The sequence below is a fragment of the Orcinus orca genome, chromosome 19, assembly GCF_937001465.1.
Source record: "Orcinus orca chromosome 19, mOrcOrc1.1, whole genome shotgun sequence".
NCBI classification, from domain to species: domain Eukaryota; kingdom Metazoa; phylum Chordata; class Mammalia; order Artiodactyla; family Delphinidae; genus Orcinus; species Orcinus orca.
The window spans coordinates 5,067,284-5,088,619 of NC_064577.1; the positions used below are offsets into that span (position 1 = coordinate 5,067,284).

The following is a 21,336-nucleotide window of genomic DNA, read 5'->3' on the forward strand; positions in this document are numbered from 1 at the left end:
CTTGTTTCTGAGAAGCCTTTTCTGACTCACCAGCATGCTTCCAGAAGATGGCAGCCAGGGCCATGTGGCGGTTGGAAACTATCCCATGAGCAACAGTTGAACAAACAGGGGACTTTAACCAGGAGCAGAGGCAACATGATAGCGTCCCTTGGAAAGGGGTACAAACTCTTTGTGGTACAGAATGAACAACAGTTGGGTAGAAGATCTAGGAAGCAGGTTTCAGCTTAATATGAGTCAGCACATCGCCGTACTTATTAGCGTTGACTGTTGGCTGTTGACAGCTGTCCTTTATTGAGCACAACCTGTTTTAAGTGTTGTGATAAGTGCTTCATGTGTTGTCTCATTTATTCCTCATACCCACGCTATAGGTTTAAGTGCTGTCATCCTCATTTTACAAATGAGGCCGAGATTCAGGTTTAGTAACTTGGTACAAAGCCATATAGGTGATGAGTGGCAGAGACAAAACTGGAACAAGGACTGGGTCTGAACCCAGAGCCCATCCTCTGATCCACTCTCTGCTTTGGCAAAGTGTTAAATAAGGGCAGACCAACCACCGTCAAGAAGCACTTCCAGATTCCGGCTCGTGGGGAGCTGTGCTTTGCTGCCCTGGGAGGCCCCTCCCAACCCTGACACTCTGTGATCTCAGTAACCCTCACCTGCAGTGTGCTGCCAACATACTGCAGCGCAGGACGGTGGCCCAGCCCCCAGCAAGGCTTCTTCCGGCAGCCTGAACATAGCACACCAGGGGCTGCTGACTCCTGGCGTTGCCTGGACTCTGCTGTGCCCTCCTCACCTCACCCAGAGTGCAGCCTCCTTTTACAGGGTCAGGGACTGGCTCTTTTATCTCTCCTTTCCCCCAGCACCCAGTGTGGCTACTTCACATGGTGGAAATCTGCTCTGGCCGCTCTCTTACAGCTGGCCACAAGTGGTATCTGATGCACGTTTCCTCCCAAAATCCCAGGATAGAATATGTAACAGTGACTCCAGAAGGATTCCGGTACCGGGGCCAAATCTTCCCGACTGTGAATGGCCTTTTCAGATGGTTTAAGGATCATTATCAGGATCCTGTACCAGGTGAGTTCTACTCTCTCTGACTTGTGGAGTGTGGTTGAGGGACACCTAAGTGCTGAGTCAAGATAATCACTAGCCTTCTACAGGAGGGGCTGGGGCCTAGGCTGTCATTGTAGTTCTCTTAATTCCTATTCCATCTTCCACTTTGCCTGTACAGCTTCCCTATTTTTTTTTAATTTATGTATTTATTTGGCCACACCACGTGGCTTGTGGGATATTAGTTCCCCGACCAGGGGTTGAACCCATGCCCTCAGCAGTGAGAGCGCAGAGTCCTAACCACTGGACCGCCAGGGAATCCCCCCAGCTTCCCTTCTTTCCACCCACCTCAGTACCTCTCCCAGCCCCCCAGTTGTAAAACCAGAAGTAGGTTTCTGGTGAGACATAATTTGGGCCATTTCTTACAGGCATCACCCCCAGTAGCAGCAGCAGGACCCGGACACCTGCCTCTATCAATGCTACCCCAGCCAATATCAACCTTGCAGGTAAGGAGCTCGTGCCGGGGACTGGGGGTAAGAGGGATGGAGCTAGAAGGACTGTCACCTCTAACATGCCCATCTCCCACCTCTGTGTGCTTACAGATCTGACACGGGCTGTGAACGCCCTGCCCCAGAACATGACCTCACAGGTGTTCAGTGCCATTGCTGCCGTGACAGGACAAGGCCAGAACCCTAATGCCACCCCGGCGCAGTGGGCCTCCAGCCAGTATGGCTATGGCGGCAGTGGAGGGGGCAGCAGCGCTTACCACGTAGGTGGCTTGGGGAGGAGGCTCCCTGCAGAGGGTGGGGAAGGGTGAAAGGGAACGGTCATCCTTTACCAGCCTGTGTCCATAGACTGGCCTCTGCAGTGCCCACCACGAGGGCCTTCCTAAGGAGAGGATGCTACCACAGCATTAGGAACTGTCTCCAGCAGATGTTCCTTTTTCTCAGGCCCATTTAAGGGGAACGGGAATGAGAGAAGTTCTGACCTTTCCAGAGTCTTTTGGGATCTTTAGAATCCTCAAGCCTCTAGCAACCTCAAGTGGTCAAGGGTGCACTGTGTTGTTGTGCCAGGTCCCATCGTGTTGGCCTGCCTCTGCTGCTCAGAACCACACACTGCTCAGGAGAGGGTCAGCTGGAAGGCTCTGGATGGAGCCCAAATTTTCAGCTTGCCAGAAATTCACAGAAAAACCAAATAAGCACAAAACCCGTCCCGATTCAACTGTTCACCTTTCTCCAGGTGTTCCCGACGCCAGCCCAGCAGCCGGTGGCCACGCCACTAATGACCCCCAGCTACTCCTACACAACCCCAAGCCAGCCCATCACCACACCACAGTACCACCAGCTACAGGCCAGCACCACCCCTCAGTCTGCCCAGCCCCAGCCCCAGCCCTCCTCCAGCTCCCGGCAACGGCAGCAGCAGCCAAAGTAAGTATACAGATGGTGGCACAGAACAGGTTATTAGTAGAGGGAGGTGCTCTGGATCTTCTGACAGCCATGGCCCAGGTGATGTCCCCAGGAGGACTACTTTCTGGGAGAAGAGGGAAGAACACAGTGTGGCAGCAGGCCATGGCTGCTGTCCATAGAGGCGAGGTCCATTTCTGCAAGAATGGATGCTCACCAGTGATTGCTGGGAAGGCTTTCTTCTAGAGAGTCCCAGTCTCAAAGGCCCTTGTTCTCCCTCCCAGGTCCAACAGCCATGCAGCCATCGACTGGGGGAAGATGGCGGAACAGTGGCTGCAGGAGAAGGAGGCAGAACGGCGGAAACAGAAGCAGCGGCTGACACCTCGGCCCTCCCCCAGCCCTATGATCGAAAGCACCCCCATGTCTATTGCTGGCGACGCCACCCCACTCCTGGACGAGATGGATCGGTAGGGGGCCTGCTCCTAGGACTCTGGTTACCTCTGAGGCTGGGAGAGGCCTGGCTGCCCATTGCCTCACTCCTTGCCCCTCCTTTTCTGTCCATAAAGTGGAGTGAATTGACGTTCTCTTTGGTGGTCAGCCTGGATGGGTGACAGTCTGGATGACCTTGCGCACTTGAGCTCAGTGTACGCTAGGCAACAATACTCCCGCTCCAGGTCCTCACCGACCACCTGTCCTGGGACCAGGCTGGGAAGGGAGTGTGGCAGGGAGGAAGAAGAGGAAGAAGAAAACGAGAGTGGAACAGTTTTGTATTCTACTCCCTACAAGCCATTTTGAGCTTCTGCTCTCACCTGACTCTGGGCTGTGACGGAGCACCAGCTCAGCACTTGAGTTTCCCCAGCTCTCGTGGGGAGATGAATGCTATTTATTCAGTTTGGGACAGGAGAGAGGAGGGAAGGTATTTCTGACCGATACCAACAGCTTGGGTGGCTATCAAAGCAGGATCACAAGGGACGTAGGGGAACAGTGCTAACCTGCCCAGCCCCACCTGGCTGCCCCTACCCCCTGCTGCCACGCTTCCTGCCCGCCATTTGAATAAACAGTGTTTCTACAGAGCACTTGGCAAAGCCTCTCTCCAAGTCTCCAGCTCTTGAGGGGGAGCTTTCAAAGCAGTGTTTGGAGCTCTGAGGGCTCCCTTGACTCCCTCTTCCAGGCCATCAGAGAGGCAGGGACTTAGAGAGGAGCAGGTGGCTTCTGTACCATGTTGCCTAGGGTCACATCCCTGTTCCACTTCCCAGCCCTGTGACCTTGAGCGAGTTCCTGTTGTCTCTAAGCCAGCTTTCTTATCTGTAAAATGGAGATGATGGTACCTAGCTCAGCAGGGCAGCTGTGAGGACTAAGAATGAATGTGTGAAGTGCTAAGTCCAGTGCCTGGGACCTCATCAGGCCTCAGGAAATGTTAGCAGCTGCTATTACACTCACATACAGCCACCCCATCCACTGTGCCTTCTAGTCTTTTCTGGCACATGGGAGAAAGGCCACAAGTCAATCTGGGGGTTTCCACTTGAACCCTGCACCTCTCTCTCCCCTTTTTGCCGGCTGGGCCTTGGTCTCTGACAGTACCTCCACGTGAGTCAAGTGTATCTCCCCCAGGATGGGCGCCCCACTCACCTGGTCCCACACACACACAAAGCCCTGACGAAGAGAGCTGACTAGTCGCTTCCCCGAGCCCCATTGCCTCTTTTGTTCTGGACTGATCTCCCTGTGTTTCTTCACTAGGGCTTCACCTCAGAGCTTTGCCTGTCAGCTCTGGGAAAGCAAAGCTTTCCCCCTTCCTTTCCTCTGCTTGGGGCTCAGCAGAGAAGTCAGAAAAGGCCACTGCTGCCCAAACTTGGAGAGCTTCCCGCCTTGCTTTCCTTCATTCAAGATCCCTTTGGCTGTTTGTTGGCAAGAGTTGGGGGAAGGGGCTGGCCTTCTGACAGGAATTCAGCACAAAAGGCCTAGAAGGGCCTAGCAGGAGCAGGGCCACACCAGCTGGGAAGGTTCATCATGTTCGTTTTGATGCCACCAGCACCTGCCCCAGGGCCACTTAGAGTAGGGAAAGGCCAGGCAAGGCAGCACAGAGTGGGTTAAAAGGTTCAATTTATTAGTGGTATCACTGCACACAATGCCTATCACCAAGTGGATTTTGCACAGACCTGTCTCCCAGTAGACAGGAAGCCTCCTTCCCACCCAGAGGTGCTCTTCTCCTGCCCTGGACCTAAGATGTTACAGAGAAACGGGCTGTGCCCCTTCCCTGCCCTCCCACCTGCCTTCTCTGGGCTTCCTCTTGAAAGACGGATTGCCCTTCAGAAACACCTGCAGCTCCTTAGCCCCTTGGCTCCAGTTATGCCCAGATGCTGCCCCCTCCCCCCCCCCCCGAAATAGCCAGGTTGGAGGGAGAGAGAAGCAGGGGGTCAGCTACAGGTTTGACCGTATTTATTCTTCGCCCTGGTCACCCTGGCCTCAACTGAGATTGGGGTTTGATGCTGGGGGATATTTCCTCATGTTGACCTTCTTGACTGGTGAGGTCTTCATCCTGGGCTTCGTGGCCTGGACCCCGTTCTTCTCTCTCTTCCTGGGTGATAAAGACTCCACAATATCCTTACTGGAGGGTTCCTCCCGCCCAGGGTCATTGTAACTGTCCAGATCTCGCCAGCTGTCTGGGCTGGACTCTGACATCCTGGCCAACTCTCTTGGGCTTAACGATCGGCTTAAGTCTGGAGGTGATTCTGATTTAACTGGGCTTTTCTTCTTAGTCAACTTGCCCTTCTTGACTTTTTTCTTCACCTTTGCTTTTTCATCCGTCTCCTCCTTCTTGTCTTTCTCTTTTCCCTTTTTCTTCTTTATCTTCTTGATCATCTTATTGCCCTGGGACTTCCCTGTGGGGCTTTCGGAACGCCAGATGGTGATGGGAGTTGCTAAGTCAGGGGTACCTGTGACCATGCCCATACCTGTGTTGGTGAGGAGGGCAGGGGGCCCCACCTGGGTCGGGATGGGAGGCTTGCTTTCTTCCTCCTCCTCCTCCTCCTCCTCCTCCTCCTCCTCCTCCTTCTCTTCCTCTTCTTGGTTTAGGTCATCTGTCCCGCACTCACGGTGGATGGGATGGTGGATCACTGCCACAGAGACAGGCCTGTAGCTTTTGCACCCGGGGGAGAGGAGAACAGGGAAAGATGGTTGACGGAGTGTGGGGGCCAGTGACCCCCATCGGCCCGCCGGCACTCACCAGCCACACCAGAACCGCTCCACACACTCTCCCTCTGGGATGAGCTCAAAGCATGGGCACTGGATGATGTTGAAACAGGCCGAGTCCACATCTTGGGAGCAGGTTAGGCCCACATCTCCAGAACTGCTATATGTCTTCTCTGAGCAGTCCTTCAGCCTGCCACACAGGGGACTCAGGCTGGCTCCCCTGCCTCCACGACTCCCCAGGGGCCCAGAGCAAGAAGCCTGAGGGACAGCAGGCTTGCACTGGGTTCAGCCCAGTCTGCCAAAAGACCTCCCCGTGGCTCCTGGAACACAGGCCAGGTTTACAGAAGCTGGGGCTGGGCTGGCAGCACCAGGTCAGAGCTGAAGCAGGGAACCACAGTGAAAATTTTGGATCTGGCTCTACCCAGGAGTCCTCTCCTGGGCTGTGGGTCTCCCAAGGAGGAGGGCCCTTACCTAGAATCACAGTCACAGTGGCTGATACAGTGCAGGTGCACGTCGTGGTGGCCATAGTCAGAGGTGAAGGGATGGATGATGTGCCCGGTGCACTTTCTGTGTTTCCAGCAGCACCTGTCAGTGTCCTTGAATTCACCTGACAGGGTAGGAGTCTGGGGTAAGTGTGGGTCGTACTGCGCAGCAGCAGCAACATACCTGGATCTCCCTTCCCACAGCTCAATATAAAGGCTTCACCAGGTTCACCTGCTGCCACCATCGTCCCTCCCTCCCCCAGAGCTGTTTCTTTTTTTTTTCTTTCTTTTTTTTTTTTTTTTTTGGCCGCACCATGCAGCTTGTGGGATCTCAGTTCCCCCAACAAGGGATTGAACCTGGGCCCCGACAGTGAAAGTGCCAAGTCCTAACCATTGGACCGCCAGGATTCCCCCCACAGCTGCTTCTACTGCTGAGTAGTAACAACTCAGCCCAGCGCTCTCCTCTCCCCAGTCCACTGCATGTGACTCTGCCTGCCCCTCGCAGACTCCCAGGACAGTGTCTCACCAAGTCCCCCTTGCTGTCCTGTGACACCTGCCTCTTCCCCTCCCCTGCCTTCTGTGGGAGCCTACCTTCCTTCCCAGGGCCCTCTGCTGACTCCTGCCTGCCCCTCACCCCGTGCTCGGAGTTGTCAGCTACCCCACTGCACAGAGTACCTGGGTAAGGGAGGGCCCTCTTGCCATGGCAGACGGGAGCACCACTTCAGAGTCCCCAGTAGTTAAACCTGGCGGCAGCAGCATCCTCAGTTCCTACGCCTGCCCCACACAGGCCCAGGAGGCCAGTGTCCGACCGCTCACAGCCTCTGAAGCCACTCCATCCCCAGGGCCTGCTGCAGCATGACAGCTCAAGCCTGGAGGGGAGCTAGGCCTGAGCCTCCAGTGCGTCATGTTCCTTGGCTGCTCCCGCTGGCTCTTCCCTTTCCCTCCTTCTCTCCTCTCCCTCTGGCACCTTTCTCACTCTCACTTCTCTCCCCTTTCCCAAGCTCACTGTTGATTCTTTCCCTTCTCTTTACTCATCAAGTTCCCATTCCCCATCCATTCTCTCTCCCCAGTCTTAGAGCCACAGACTCAAACAGTCTACCCCTTGTAGGCGACACGGATACCGTGTCCCAGGGCACAGGGGAGAAGCTGCTGGGGAGAGGCCTGGGGATTAGGAGAAAGGCCTGAAGAAAGGCTCCTACCTCTTTTGCTCAGCTGAATGCAAGCCCTGTGCACACACTGGTGTCTCCCAGCCTCCACCCTCACTGCCTCACCTCTGACCCTGCCTAAGGCCCCAGTCTACCAATGGCTCTCCCCTTGGGCCACCATCTAAAACAAGCCCAGGAAGTGATTCCCTGTGCCGAGAGGACAAGGCACCTTCCTGGAGGTTCCCCCTGAACTCCAGCTCCGCCCGCTCCCAGAGGAGGAAGGGGGCTCTGGAGAAAGGGGGCGGGCACTCCCAAGTTCCAGGCCAGCCCAGCTTGGGGTGCTATGGCTGGCTAACTCCCTCCAAACAGGCCAGGAGGGCTGTGCCTTTATCTAGCCACTACAAGGGGTGGAACTGGGGCAAGACCTCATACTGGCCACCAGCTAGTAGCTAATCAGGCTGGGGGTGTGTTACTCCAAGTGGCCTTAAAGTTCTTGAGAGATGAGACAGCAGCTTGGTCTGAGCCTTCCCTACATTCTTCCTCCCCTTCCCTCCCCCGCCACCAGGCTCTGGGGGGCCTGGGTCCCCCATACACCCCAGATCCACTTAGTGGCCTCCCTTTCTGCTTCCTTTCCTCCCATGCCCTTTCTCCATCTCAGGGAAATAAGAGGCAGGGGGAGTAAGAGTCCTGCACCACCACCTCGGGCTTTCTCCAGCACGGCTGAACTGGAGCAAAGGGCAGCAGGGTGGCAACTGCTCTGAACTTGTAGTCAGGCCTGGGTCCAAGTCTAGCTGGGTGACCTAGGGCAAGTTACTTTACTTCTCTGAGCCTTCATTTCCTTATTCACAAAATGGGGATGACGGTAATACCTATTTTGCAGGGTTGTTGGGAGGACTCAGTTTACATGTGTCAAAGATATTGGTGCACCATACATAAAGTGCCATACAAAGGAAACGGGTGATTGTGGCTTCCAGGAAGGGGTGGCCCTCTCTGTCTGGCACAAGGAGGGGTCTCAGGGTTGGGCAGCTGGGTGACCCCTTCAGGACCAAACACTTCCCTCCCTCCTGCCTACCACCAGGTGAGGGGTGGTGGGGACCCCTGGGGCCAGAGATCCCCCAGACAGACCCACCTTCAGAGGAGAAGGTAGATGCATCAGTGCTGGACGCTACACCAGCCAGCAGATGTCCTCTCTCCCAGCTGGGTAACCTGTTTATATCTGAGAGAGTACAGAGAGGTAACAGCAGCCCCCCTCCCCATACCATTCATTCAAAAAACATTTCCTGAGAAGCTCCAGGTGCAGTCCCCAGAAGATGCAGAGATTAAAAGAACAACACAGGGGCTTCCCTGGTGGCGCAGTGGTTGGGAGTCCGCCTGCCAATGCAGGGGACACGGGTTCGAGCCCTGGTCTGGGAGGATCCCACATGCCACGGAGCGACTAGGCCCGTGCGCCACAACTACTGAGCCTGCGCTCTAGAGCCCGCAAGCCGCAACTGCTGAGGCCCACGCGCCTGGAGTCCGTGCTCTGCAACAAAGAGAGGCCGCCGCAGTGAGAGGCCCACACACCACGGCGAGGGGTAGCCCCCGCTCGCTGCAGCTGGAGGGAGCCTGCACGCAGCGGCGGGGACCCAACGCAGCCAATAAATAAATAAATAAATTTAAAAAAAAAAAAAAAAAAAAGAACAACACAACAGTCCCTGCTGTCAAGGGGCTGGGGGAGGGCATGAGGAGGGGAGAGGCAGGAGAGGTCTGTGGAACAGTGCATGACAGTAGTGTGCGGCAGACACTGATAGGGAGGGAAATGGTGGGGACAAAGGCCTGTGGGAGGACAGAACAAGGACACCTACTGAGATGGGGATGGGGTGACCTTCTTGGAAGAAGCATAATAGGAGCTGAATCTGGAGTCATGAATAGGAGGGAGCCAGAGTCTAGGCAAGAAGGGACGGTTCCAGGAATTGTCCCAGGGTGTTCCCAAAGACAACTCCAACCGGCAGCAGCTCCATCAGCAACCACAGGGTAGAGTCTGCCACTTCCTTTTTCTGCCACTTAGCTTTGTCCTTTGGGGTACTGGAGCTGAATCCTGCTTAAGGAAGGTAGCTGACTGCTTGGGGACTTCAGCTGGGCTTTCAGTGGCACTCGGTCATCCTTCTACTGGTCCCTGGTGAGCTCCTTCTGTTTTCCACAGCACAGGAAGTACTCAAAATTAATGGAATGAATGAATGAAACTCCAAGCACTTTCCTGGAAACTCCTACCCTGCTTCTGTTCCTCTCAGCACAAAATTTCACCAGCATTATCTATGGCTGTCCCCACCCTCATCAACTTCCAGCCTGGGGAAGTGGCCCTCCTTCCTCCTGCCCAAGCACCTGAACTCTAGGTCCCAGCCAGAATTCTCGCCTTCTGCCTCTTTAGTGTTTGGGGTTTTTTTCCTCCCTACAGGTTATGAACATCTTCAAACAAAACACTCTATGAACTCTGTTTCTCACTCTGCCACTGCATATCCCACCCCTCTTCCTTTTCAATCCAAGTTTATTCACTCCCTCATTTAACGGATGTATTAGCTTTACTAGGCACCAGTGAAGGAAGCCTAGTCCCTACTTTAGTGAGCTCAGAGTCTCTACCTCTCTCTTCTACTCCAGCCACCTACAGCATGGCAGCCATCCCAGCCCCTCTAGCAGAATAGCCCAGGCAAAGGCCACCAGTGATCTAATAGCCAAACCCAGTGGCCTTCTTTTAGTCTCATCTCATTTGACCCTGTTGACCAATCTCTTTCTTCTGCAAACTGTTCCTTTGGCTCCCATGACAGACGCCTCTCATCTCTCTTCCTTCCCAGCTTTTTAGTTCTTTCCTAACTCCTTTGCTGTCCCCTGTTTCTCTGCTGTACCCCTTAAATTGGTGATTACCAAGGTTCTGTCTTTGGTCTCCTTCTCAGAAGAAGCTACAGGCTTGTCTTGGATAATGTTATCCACTTCCATGGTTTCAACATCCACTAATAAAATGACATAAATCTGGGTCTCCAATTCAGACTGCTTTCCTGAGCATGTAGCCAATGTCCTCTTGGACATTCCCAAAACATCAAACCAGCATGTCCCATATGAACCCACCATCTTCTCCCTACCCTTCATGAACCACCTCCTCTTGTATCTTCCACTTCAGAGAGCAACAGACACCTCAGCTAGAAATCTAGGGATCATTCCTTCCCTCACTTCTCACCAACCTGATGACCAAGTCTTGCCATGCCTACCTGCCCCCATATCTGCCTCTGTCTTGGTTTAGACCTTCATTATCTCTGACCAAGACAGCTGGAGTAACCTTCTGCCTGGCCTCCCTGACTTCTGTCTCACTACCCATATCCAGCCCTCACAATGCAGCCAAACCGGTTCAGCACATTCCTCCTCTTTAATAGCATTCCACTGCCTTCAGGATGAGGTAAGAACTCCTTATCAGGACAGAACTGGTCCCCAGGACCCAGGCCCTTGTTCTTCAGTTATAAGTTCCTCTTGTCCATCCATCCCTCTTCCCACCCCTCCCTTTTCCATTCCTTCTCTCCTGCCTCCCACTCCCCAGGAACACCTGCTCATCTTGGAAAGAACAATGCTATCCAAGTAGAATGGGTCACACTTCTCTTTTGCCCAACCCTACGCCAATGTACTTCATGTGTTTATAGCAACTTGAGAAAAAGGCCTATATTTAATCCACCTCTGTATCTATAGATCCTGGAACATGGAAAGTGCTCAGTAAATGTTGGTTGATTGAATGAACACATGAGTAGAAGAGAATAAAGCCCCTATTGGAGCCACAAAGAAGCTATGGCATTGGAGATTCTGCTCAGGGTTCAAACCTGGGGACTTTTCTAGGGAAGGAGAATTGACCTTGGATGAGCATCTTCCTAATATCAGGCACTGTGCTGGGCTTTATTTCGGGGGGGGGGGCTTTTAAAATATGTCTTTGATTTTAAATCCTCACCAAAGCCCATTTTATGGATGGGGACAGAGACTTACAATAAGTAACCTGTCCAAAGACACAAGTTAACAGATGACAGAGGTAGGATTCAAATCCTGTTTTCCTGGCTCCATAGTCTATGCTCTTTCAGCCTACTTATGGTCCTATCCAAAACTGCCCTGCCAGCTATCACTTACCATTACACCAGCTTTTCAACTCTAATATAGCCAATTCCTCACCCTCTGGTTTTACTCAGTCCTGACTCCACAGCCTCCCATATCCAGCCTGGACCCTAAGGTCAGGCCAGAGGAGCGCGAGCCAGAGTCAGGATTCAAACTCTGCTTGCTCTCTCCAGTCACCATGGAAGAGGCTTATATGCAGGGTCCACTGACTAACTCCCCTGACACCCCCAAGAAGCCCTGACAATTACAACTCTGCCAAGGGGAGGGATTTAATAACTCTCCTCAGATCTTCAGTCGGAGTTTCCGACTGAAGCAGAGTCCAGAGCTCCTCAGCAGAAGTGATTGAAGTTGGACACAGGGGGGACTTCATAATGAATGAGAGTGATAGCTTAAAAGGAAGAGGGAGGCTTGTGGTCTCTTTCTCAGTAGGGCATTATTCTGGGCGCAGGGGCCTAACTCAAAACTCACAGGTGATGCTCATTTGTACAGAATCCTCCCAGTCTGGAGAGCTGAGGCGCTCCCCCCGACCTTGCGGCACAAGGGGTAGGGTTTCAGGTGGGGTACCCGGGTAGCAGAACTGGGGACGGAGGGAGGGAGGAAGGAAGGGAGCAACCAAGGAAGGGAGGGAGGGAAGAGGACGGAGCAAGGCAGGGCAGCTCCCGTTTCCTTGGAAATGCCTCCCTGGCCCCGCCCACATCTGGAGGCGATTGTGATGTCACCTGTGGAACTTCCAGCCTTTTTCCTGCCCCAGAGTCAATGAAACCTCCCGCCCCAGCCCCGGCGACTAGTTGGCCGCTGGACCATGGGCTCCAGCCAAGCCCCGCACTTCTTGGGCAGCGGCTTGGCCTCCGGTGCGGCACAGCAATGCCTTCCAGCCTTACAACCAGAGGCCTCAGCTCTGGCTTCAACCGGACCACCCCAACTGAACGCGCAGGCGGTTCTCTAGGTCCTCAGGACCCCAGTCCTCAATCATTGGTCCATGTCTCGACGTGAGCCCACCCCCAGATCCTAACTCCGCCCCAGCCAGTCCTTGACCCCGCCTCCTTCGTCGGGCTCTCTCAGGTTCCACATCCACCTTGGGTTCTCAAGCCAGGCCCCATGCCACGCCTCCAGCTGGAAGCCCTCCCCTAATCTGCTGCCACGTCCCCTCCTTACCGGTGCTGCTCTCGTCCCATCAGCTGGCATCGTCCTCAGTTTTTTCCTTAGTCCACCTTTCAATCCTCAGTGTCGTCCTAACCCACATATCTCTCAGCCTAGTTCTTCGTCTCTACAAGACTCTTCCTCGCAGAAGTCCAACCCTGAACCTCAGCTTGGCCGAGTCCAACGTAAACCCCAATCTCAGCTTCGCCCCAGTCCAGCCCTTAACTCCGCCTCGTGCTTGCCCAGTCTCCCGCCTCCCTCCGCTCTAGGCTGCGTTGTCTTAGCCCAAGTCTGAGCTTCCGCTGCGCTCTTCATCCGGGTCCTTCCAGTTCATTCCGGGCCGCTCCCTCTTTGTTCCACTTTAACCTTAGCACCTCCCCGTTATCTCAGGCCTAAACTTTAGCTCGGCCGCTGAGGCCCAGCCCTCAATCCCATCCCTAGTTCCTCTCCAGATAGGCTCCAGGTTTAGTCCTACCCCCAGACCCTAGCCCCGCCCCTAACCCCGTTCTTAGCCCCGCCCCAGCCATTCTCGCAACCTCCGGGCCCCTCCCAATCCTTCGGAACCCAGCAGCTGCCCTTAGCCCCGCCCCCAATCTACACTCGGGCCCCTGCCCGCTTGCCTAGGGAGCTACTCCCACTAAACTCCAACCAGCCATCCTGGCTCTTCCAAGGTCCCTCCTTCCCTGGCGGGAGGCCGGGCTCGCTCTCGCTCTCTCCCCGTCCGCAGGCCCCTCCACTGGAGCCCAGCTAATGAAGACGTGATGTCGGCTCGCAGCCCCCCGTGCGGCGCCCACCCACAGCGCCCCCTCCTAGCCCCCATGGGGCACCCTGTATTGAGACAATACTGCCCAATATAGACGTCAACATAGAGCCAAAGAATCGTGGTCACTCTTCCCCCAAATATTTAGTATAATAGTTAAGGTTTTTGAGCTCTTCCTGTGCGTTAGTGCTTTATTTCACTCTTGCAACCTCATGTCGTATCTCCATAGGCTTGCCCCATGCGCGGAGCAGGGCAAGCTGCACGCATAGTCACCTACTACACACGCCCCGCACAGCGCACAGCCCTCTCACCCTTAAGTATAGTATACACACTGCACATGCATGTATCACACTCATAGCGCAGGTAAAAAAATCTACTCACCACACACGGACCAATGCAACACGCACACATACACACGCCCCTCACATACACCACCCAGAACACAGACCCATACTCCTGCTGCGCACACTCCACACAACACAAACACTCCACAGTACTATGGTGCAGGACACACACACACACACACACACACACACACACGCACACATATACACTCTGTGTAAGGCAAGAGTTGGGGATCACAGTCCTGTAAGGGAACAGAGATGGAAAAACAATTCCAGGAGAGTATGAAAAAAGTGTTACAGCCACATCACTAACTTTCCACACATCACACCTCTCAATTTCTCTTGGTACCAGGCTCCAAAGCCAGGATATGCCTCAAAGGATGGAGAGAAGGGAAAAGGATGTTGCTTAAACTTTGTTTTCTCCAGAGCCATCAAGGGCCTCTCCTGTTGCTGCTCTGCATGATCTCAACCTCCACCTTCCTCAAGACCCAGCAGCCGGAGTGCAGGATCACCACCCAGACCCACTGTAGCTTTAGAGAACTCTAAGAACAACAGGGAGGACTTCCCTGGTGGCGCAGTGGTTCAGAATCCGCCTGCTAATGCAGGGGACACAGGTTCGAGCCCTGGTCTGGGAAGATCCCACATGCCGCAGAGCAACTAAGCCCGTGTGCTACAACTACTGAGCCTGCGCTCTAGAGCCCGTGAGCCATACTACTGAGCCCATGTGCCACAACTACTGAAGCCCACGTGCCTAGAGCCCATGCTCCACAACAAGAGAAGCCCCGCTCACCGCAACTGGAGAAAGCCCGTGTGCAGCAACAAAGACACACACAGCCAAAAATAAATAAAATAGTTTTAAAAAAATAAATAAGAACAGCAGGGGAGGGGAAGCCAGGAGAAGGAGGAGAGTGCAGAAAAGCCAACTCTTCCAGAATAGAGTAGTGGGTAAGAATGGAGGCAAAAGATCGGGATTGACATATATACACTACTATGTACAAAACAGATAACTAATGAGAACCTACTGTATAGCACAGAGAACTCTACTCAAGTGCTCTGTGGGGACCTAAATGGGAAGGAAATCCAAAACAGAGGGGATATATGTATATGTATGGCTGATTCACTTTGCTGTATAGCAGAAACTGACACAGCAGTGTAAAGCAACTATACTCCAATTTAAATTAAAAAAAAAAAATGGAAGCAAAGGAAGAATATCTGCTGACTGGGAACGAGGATCTGTGTTCTAATCTTGACCCTCCATGACCTCCCAGGATGACACCAGGCCACATGTGTCCCTCCATTGTTGGCCCAGATATCTGAGACACTTCTAGCCAATCTCTGGCCTTCTGGATGTCAACAGTGAGCCAGGTTCTCGGTCACTCTTCATCCAAACGGTTATAATAGTTAAGGTTTTTGAGCTCTTCCTGTGTATGTTAGTGATTTATCTTATTTCATCCATGAAACCTCATTTTACAGATGAGGCAACTGGGAGTTCCCTGGTGGCCTGGTGGTTAGGATTCTGGGCTTTCACTGCCATCGCTCAGATTCAATCCCTGGTCAGGGAACTGAAATCCCATAAGCTGCATGGCATGCCCCCCCCACAAAAAAAATAATAATAGAGATGAGGAAACTAAGTCACAGAGGATAAGTGATTTGTCTGAGTGTCCCAGGATGGACAGCAAGGATTCAAATGCAGGTCCTCCTGACTTGGAGCACGTGTTTTTTTTTTGAAGAGGGAAAAATGTATGTCTTTTTTTTTTGGCTGCATTGGGTCTTAGTTGCAGCACGCGGGATCTTCGTTGAGGCATGCGGGATCTTTTGTTCTGGCACGCGGGCTTCTCTCTGGTTGTGGTGTGCAGGTTTTTCTCTAGTTGTGGCTCTCAGGCTCCAGGGCCTGTGGGCTCGGTAGTTTGTGGCATGCGGGCTCTAGTTGAGTCACGTGGGCCCAGTAGTTGTGGCGCGCGGGCTTAGTTGCCCCACAACATGTGGGATCTTAGTTCCCTGACCAGGGATCGAACCCGCGTCCCCTGCATTGTAAGGTGGATTCTTTACCACTGGACCACCAGGGAAGTCCCCGTATGTCTTATTTTTTATCCAATTTAGTTTTTTAATTGTTTTAAAATATAAGAATACGCTACTGATAATTTTGTTAACTAATATAGTTAGATGTTATCAGATAGCACATCTTCTGAGTAAGAGCCCTGCCTTTACCTTCCTGGGCCTTCTGGTCAACCCAAAACACCCAAAACTCATTCACTTCTCACTGTGTTCCCCTCAGAGAAGTATTTTTTAAAGGACAGGCAGGAGGAAGGTGAAAAAAAATAAAAATATTATCCAATGGTGGACTTGGGTATAAGCACGAAGTAGCAGGAGACATTTGGGGGGAAGGAACCAAAGGAAAAGAGCTCTCAAAGATCTCAAAAATTATTCAGATGTCATCCAGTAAGGGTTCGGTGCATCCCCCAAACGTGGTCCCTGAGCTCCTAGCCTGCCTGAGGCCTGCCCAGAGGCCAGGAATGGCCAGAATCCCAGAAGGCTCCAGTCCCAAGATCACCATACAGCCCTGCCCATTCCACACCCTTGATCCCCCACAAAGGACTCCAGCACCTAACCTGCTAATAACAGATATTTTAATGCATAAGGCATAGTGTGAGGCTGGGACCATTAAGCATCCTCAAACCCAGAGGGCCCAGCAGGCTGAGTAAGAGCAGCAGGGCCCACCCACCTCCCTACCACTGGGCAACCTGGAGGACCCTGGAGGAGAGGGGCATCCAGTTTTTGGCACGGTGCCTGGGAGCAGGAAGTGACTAGCATGGTCCCAGCTACACCTCTGGGGATACTGCCACCAAGGGGCAGCTCTTTGGTCTGGAAAAACAGTTAGTGCAAATGTCCAGGGGTTGAGCTCTGGGGGAGTAAAGGTGGCACACTGCCCCAGGGCTGGGCAGTCTCTGGACAGTACCCTCACCCGTCACGGGCAACACATGGGCTTCTTCTTGCTGGCAGTTAGGTAGAGGTTGCTGTCATCACTGTTGATGCCTGAAGAAGGGTGAGAAACATGTGAAGCAGGGATTGGAGGGTCCCTGTGCCCTCTGCCACCCTCATCCAGGCGGGCACTCACGGATAACATCCCCAATACGCCGGGACCCCGATTTCTCCAGCTCAGCCAGCACGTTGGCCTCAAAGGTCAGTGCCGTCACACGAAAGAAGAATTCCCGGACATTTTCACCTGACACAGGGAGCAGTTTCAGGCCTGGGGTCAATGAGCACAGCTGGAGTGTAGGAGTGAGAGGCAAGGTAGGCAGGAATGCCACAGCAGAAGGCAGGACGCCTCTGACTCACCAGTGAGAGATGAGACTGCCCAGTACTCGGCCTTCATCTCTTGGGCCACCTTGAGTGCATCTTTCTCCATTAGCATATACTGAGCAGGAGTCTGAGGGAAAGCCAGAGTCAGATGCTGGGGGTGGGGTTTCCCTTGTCAAGGTGGGAACTCCCCCCACTGGCACACTCACACTCAGGTCCTTCTTGGAACCCACGAGGAAGAGAAGCACACTGGAAGGGTCATTCTCCTTGAGTGCATCAGCTAGCCACTGCCTGCCATAGACAGTGGACAGCAAGGGATGAGGGAGCTAGATAGGCTCCCCCCGCTGACACTTATATGCCCAGGGACCCTCTCTCTGGTCCTGGATACATTCTTCTCCTTCCCTTCCATGCTCCTGACCCCTCTCTTTTCTGAACCTTCTCTTCCCAGAGCCCCCATTATAGTTCAGCATGCGCACGTACTTGGTATGTTCCAGGGAGGCCACATCATTCAGGTTGAAAACGATGATGATGGCTGGAAGAGTGGAAGAAAACATGCAGATTGTTGGGGAAGACACTACTGGTTCATTTCCACAATCCCTCCAGCCCTAGACTAGAGGCCAGGTGCTCCCACCTACCTCACTTAACCGTGGCCCTTACCTTGAGCTCCTCGGTAGTAGGTCGATGCAATGCATTTGAACCTCTCCTGTCCAGCGGTGTCCCAGCTGGGAGGAAAGAGGGGGGAACACAGGTATGTGTGGGGCAGGGTGGTGCTGGTGGCTGCGGTGGGAGATAGGTGCTGGGAGAAGGAACGGCAGGAAGGAGTGGAGGAAGAACTCACAGCTGCAGACTGAAGGGGACGCCCAACACCTCAAATCGTTCCATCTCAAAGTCCACTCCGATGGTGGCCTTGTAGTTCTTATCAAAGGTGTCTTTGCAGAACCTGAGGGGGCACCAGATGCTCTGGTCCTGAGCCCAGCCCACCTGGCTAGACCTGGGCCCACTCTGCCCAGCCCAGACCAGCTCAGCTGCAGCACCCTCTTACCTATTAATGAGACAAGTCTTCCCCACTGACAGGTCCCCCACCACAATGACCTTGGAGATCTTAAATCTGCTGGACACAAGAGTGGGCAGGAAAAGTGAGCGCTAGCTCTTTCACTCAGAGGAGTCCCAATGCTCCCTAGTAGGTCCACAAAGGTAGCTGCACCCAGGCTGAGGTTACCATAGACACCAGGCCTGGACAGATATGCTGGGGAGGAGCGTTTTTGTTTTAGTATCAGAGAGACATGATTTTGAATTCCAGCTCTCACTTACTAGCTGTGTGACTTAGGACAAGTTTCTCAGCTTCTCTGAGCCTCAGTTTCAACCTTTGTTAAGTGGGGATTTAACATACATTTTACTGGGTTGTTGTGAAGGTTAAAATGAGATAAATGTCCTATATTCTGAGACATACACACACACACACAAACATACATTCTAACATCTCTGAAATCAGGATACATCTTAAAAGTGGTGGTGTTTTCCATTTAATAATAGACAATAATAGTATACAACACACTGCTTGGGCACACAGTAAATGCTCAATTACTGGTGGCAACTGTTAACAGTGTTACCTTTTTTTACCCACAATAGGACTCATCCCTCTAGGACTGCTCCCTACCCTGGAGCTCAAATAGATGGTGTGTGGGAAGCTGAGCTGGCGACCACGCCCTCATGTTGGACACCTTCTCTCTGTCAGGAATTAAACTGCCACCTTCCTACCCCACCCCATCTCTTAGGACTCGCCTCAACCTAGCTGGAAGAAACAGGAGCACACAGGGGCATGAAAAGCGGGAATAACCATATAGCTGGTAAAAGCTGAAACGGAGCCTCCAGATGTTGGCTCTGTACCCTTGCTTTGACTACAGGTTTCCTGGGACTTCCTTTCTTCGTTCCGGGTGTCTCTAACTCACCCCACGGTGCCTGTCCGGTGCTCCTGGCAGGCGCAGGTGACGCGGGGGTGGAAGTCTTTGTGCACGTGCAAAGCGGCCTCCTTCCTCAGGTACTGAGAGGGAGGGAAGAGAACGAGACTCACCCATTCCTGGCCCTCTTCCCGCAACCAAGCAGCCCGCGGCGGGGGATGGGGAGGAGACCACCCAGAAGCAGCAGGCCTAGCTGGGCGGCAGGGCTGGGCCCAAGCCTGTAACTGGTCTGGTGCCGCCTACTCCCCGCCCACACCCACCGCAGCCAGAAGCCCGACGTGGCCCTGGCGCCTACCTGGGGCAGCTCCGTCAGGACGCGGTCCCTCCGCACCGGCGCCAGAATGTTCATCTTGCCTGCGGCCTTGCGGGGCGCCCTGAGAAGGCGCGGAGGCCTGATCCGCCCCAGCGACCCGGGCCCGTGGAGACCCAACAATCACCCGCGACCGAGGGGTCCCGACTATAACTCGGGGCCACGGGGAGCCTACGGGAGCCCGTGGCCTCGGGGACGCTACAACCACCGCGGGCCACGGGGATGAGACAATCACCCGGGGCCGGGGCGAACCCACAATCACACGGGCCCGGGGCGTCCCCAGGACGACTCGGGGGCGAGGAGACCCCTCGGCCGCCAAGTTGGGGCGTGGAGTCCCGTCTGGGGGGACCCGAGCCCGCGCTGACCCTACAATAACCCGGGGCCGGATAGTTCCTACAATAACTCGAGGCCGTGAAGACCCGACGACAACTCGGGGTTGAGGCGACCCTACCATAACAGAGAAGCCCGGGGGCGCGGAGCGGCCCCGCCACACGGGGTCAGTGTGGGCAGGGACGGCACAGCACGGCCGGTGGACTGCTGGAGGAGGGGGCGAGGGGCCCAGTGCGCTGCAGGGCCTCGCGTCCCACTCGGCTCTCCCTTCGCAAGCGCTGTAACTTGATCCCCGGAAATTCCTGGAAAAGGGCCGCCCCCCGCCCCTCTCCCGGCAGCTCCAGGCCTCGCAGTCCGCCCCAGCCTCCCCCTCCCCTCCTCCCGGCATCGCTGCCCCAGGTCAGGCTCCCCCTGCAGACGCCTCACCCGGCTGCGGGCCCGCCCTCACCCTGGTTGGAACCTGCCCAGATCGGGATCCCCCAGGTCTCTCTCCCGGGCACCTCCTGTGCCGGGCGGAGCCTCCATGAGGACCCTTACCCAGTCGAATTGGTGATGGGGAATCGGTGATCGCTGCGCAGCATCTGGCTGCGCCAGGAACCAGCGGGAGGGGAAAGGGGGAGAGAAGGGGCCCTAGGAGAGGCGGCGCTTCCCTCCTCAACTCCAGGCCCAGGACGTGACTCATAGGGTCTGCCCCCACTCGCCCTTCTGCCCTGGGAGGTGGTGGTGGGGAGCGTAGAGGGGGTGCCAGGGTCGGAACGAGGTACCACCAAGGAGAGAGAGGTCCGAAATCTGGTGCGTTTTCCTCCAAGGCTGCCGTGTTAGATTGGGGGCCTGGGGCGCCGAAGACCAAGCTGCCTCCCTTGATGGAGGATAAAGGAGGGCTAGGGGACCCAGAATTCCTCCCTTTGGAGAAGTCACCGCTCTGGGACATGGGGACTCTCCTTTGGTATGGGCGTTCTCCGCTCTGACCCCATTGAAATCTACTTCCACTCCCCCAGGACTTTTCCTTTTTGCAGTCTGCAGGCTAGAAGAGGGGGTAGCACACAACAAATCTCACCTTCAAAGGTGATTCCAAGAGAGGAGGGGCAGGACAGAAAGGAGATGTGATATGGGATAAGCACAGTCGTTCAAAGAAGAAAACCCGAGCGTTTACTAAACCTTGCTCTGTGTCAGGAACTGAATTTGGGGACACAAAGATGACTGGATCAAGGAAGAGAAGACTGCTTAAAGGGAGGGGACTGTGAATGAAATTATTCCCAAGAAGAACGAGCGTATCCTGGAGAAATCTGATCTCTGGGTATTTGGAATAATTGGTAGTCTCTTCAAGAGTGTTATCGGGAAGACAGCATGAAATCTGTCATAGGGGCAATGTGGCCACCTCCTACCTCTTCTGACACTTTGCTCTTCCCCTCCGCCTGACTCGACTTTTTCCGCCACCTAATCACCGTGTTATAAATAAGCCGTGTCCCCTCTCTCGACCTCAATTTCCACAGATGTCTGAGGGAGTTGGACTGGGCAAATTCTGCTCTAACGTTATAGAATTTTGCTTCACTCTACCTGAGTCAATCTAACTACAGTATATTAATTCCAGTTTGCAGTGTAACTGCAATCCTGTAATCCTCCTCCCTAAAGTTGCTCAAGATGTGAAGCGCTCAGTCCCGTGCAGCCGCAGGCTACACCATCCACCCGCCACATAAAATAAACACGCGTCTCCAAAACACTACAACCCCCATGAAGCTTTAGGGTCTAACAAACGGAGGGGTGGTGCTAGTTTAATCCTTCTCGCGAGGAAATAAAATCTAACTACCATTC

The 21,336-nt window shown here is 54.1% G+C and overlaps 3 protein-coding genes across 8 annotated transcripts in view; 1 reads left to right on the forward strand and 2 right to left on the reverse strand.

Moving 5' to 3' along the window:
* SUPT6H (SPT6 homolog, histone chaperone and transcription elongation factor) overlaps positions 1-3,523 on the forward strand; it is a 31,567-nt gene extending 28,044 nt beyond the window's left edge. For all 3 annotated transcript variants that reach the window (XM_033423383.2, XM_012532106.3, XM_049701723.1), the window contains 5 exons: positions 962-1,074; positions 1,476-1,553; positions 1,650-1,816; positions 2,287-2,474; positions 2,735-3,523. In XM_033423383.2, coding sequence (XP_033279274.1) covers positions 962-1,074; positions 1,476-1,553; positions 1,650-1,816; positions 2,287-2,474; positions 2,735-2,921 — 733 coding nt within the window. In that variant the 3' untranslated portion in view covers positions 2,922-3,523. The remainder of the gene's footprint in view (positions 1-961; positions 1,075-1,475; positions 1,554-1,649; positions 1,817-2,286; positions 2,475-2,734) is intronic.
* A 539-nt stretch (positions 3,524-4,062) lies between these two features.
* On the reverse strand, positions 4,063-13,008 carry PROCA1 (protein interacting with cyclin A1). Of its 4 annotated transcripts, none has more exons than XM_033423385.2 (6): positions 12,541-13,005; positions 9,111-9,435; positions 8,396-8,482; positions 6,111-6,246; positions 5,674-5,829; positions 4,066-5,586 (listed from the first exon to the last, which is right to left on the reverse strand). In XM_033423385.2, the coding sequence occupies exons 2-6, from the start codon at positions 9,169-9,171 to the stop codon at positions 4,914-4,916; spliced, it is 1,113 nt and encodes a 370-aa protein (XP_033279276.1). In that variant the 5' UTR covers positions 9,172-9,435; positions 12,541-13,005; the 3' UTR covers positions 4,066-4,913. The 4 variants fall into 4 exon arrangements, with proteins under 4 accessions (XP_033279279.1, XP_033279276.1, XP_033279277.1 ...); XM_033423386.2 differs by having other exon boundaries at positions 9,111-9,459; XM_049701755.1 differs by lacking the exon at positions 12,541-13,005 and adding an exon at positions 11,854-12,534.
* A 3,231-nt stretch (positions 13,009-16,239) lies between these two features.
* RAB34 (RAB34, member RAS oncogene family) lies at positions 16,240-21,306 on the reverse strand. Its single transcript, XM_049701757.1, is given in 12 exon segments — positions 16,240-16,662; positions 16,745-16,852; positions 16,966-17,056; positions 17,136-17,217; positions 17,407-17,458; positions 17,584-17,648; positions 17,765-17,866; positions 17,969-18,034; positions 18,876-18,967; positions 19,180-19,258; positions 20,062-20,131; positions 20,134-21,306. Coding segments are annotated over 12 exon segments (1,197 nt in total). The 5' UTR covers positions 20,456-21,306; the 3' UTR covers positions 16,240-16,594.
* Between the last annotated feature and the right edge of the window lie 30 nt (positions 21,307-21,336).

What these genes read in the sequence shown, in the direction of transcription:
- PROCA1 (XM_033423385.2), bottom strand. Translation starts at nt 9,171, where the DNA reads ATGACTCCAGATTCAGCTCCTATTATGCTTCTTCCAAGAAGGTCACCC. An exon ending in CACTGTGACTGTGATTCTAG is followed by an intron (nt 5,830 to 6,110) that starts GTAAGGGCCCTC and finishes CCTGTGTGGCAG; the next exon opens with GCTGAAGGACTGCTCAGAGA. An exon ending in GAGCGGTTCTGGTGTGGCTG is followed by an intron (nt 5,587 to 5,673) that starts GTGAGTGCCGGC and finishes CGGGTGCAAAAG; the next exon opens with CTACAGGCCTGTCTCTGTGG.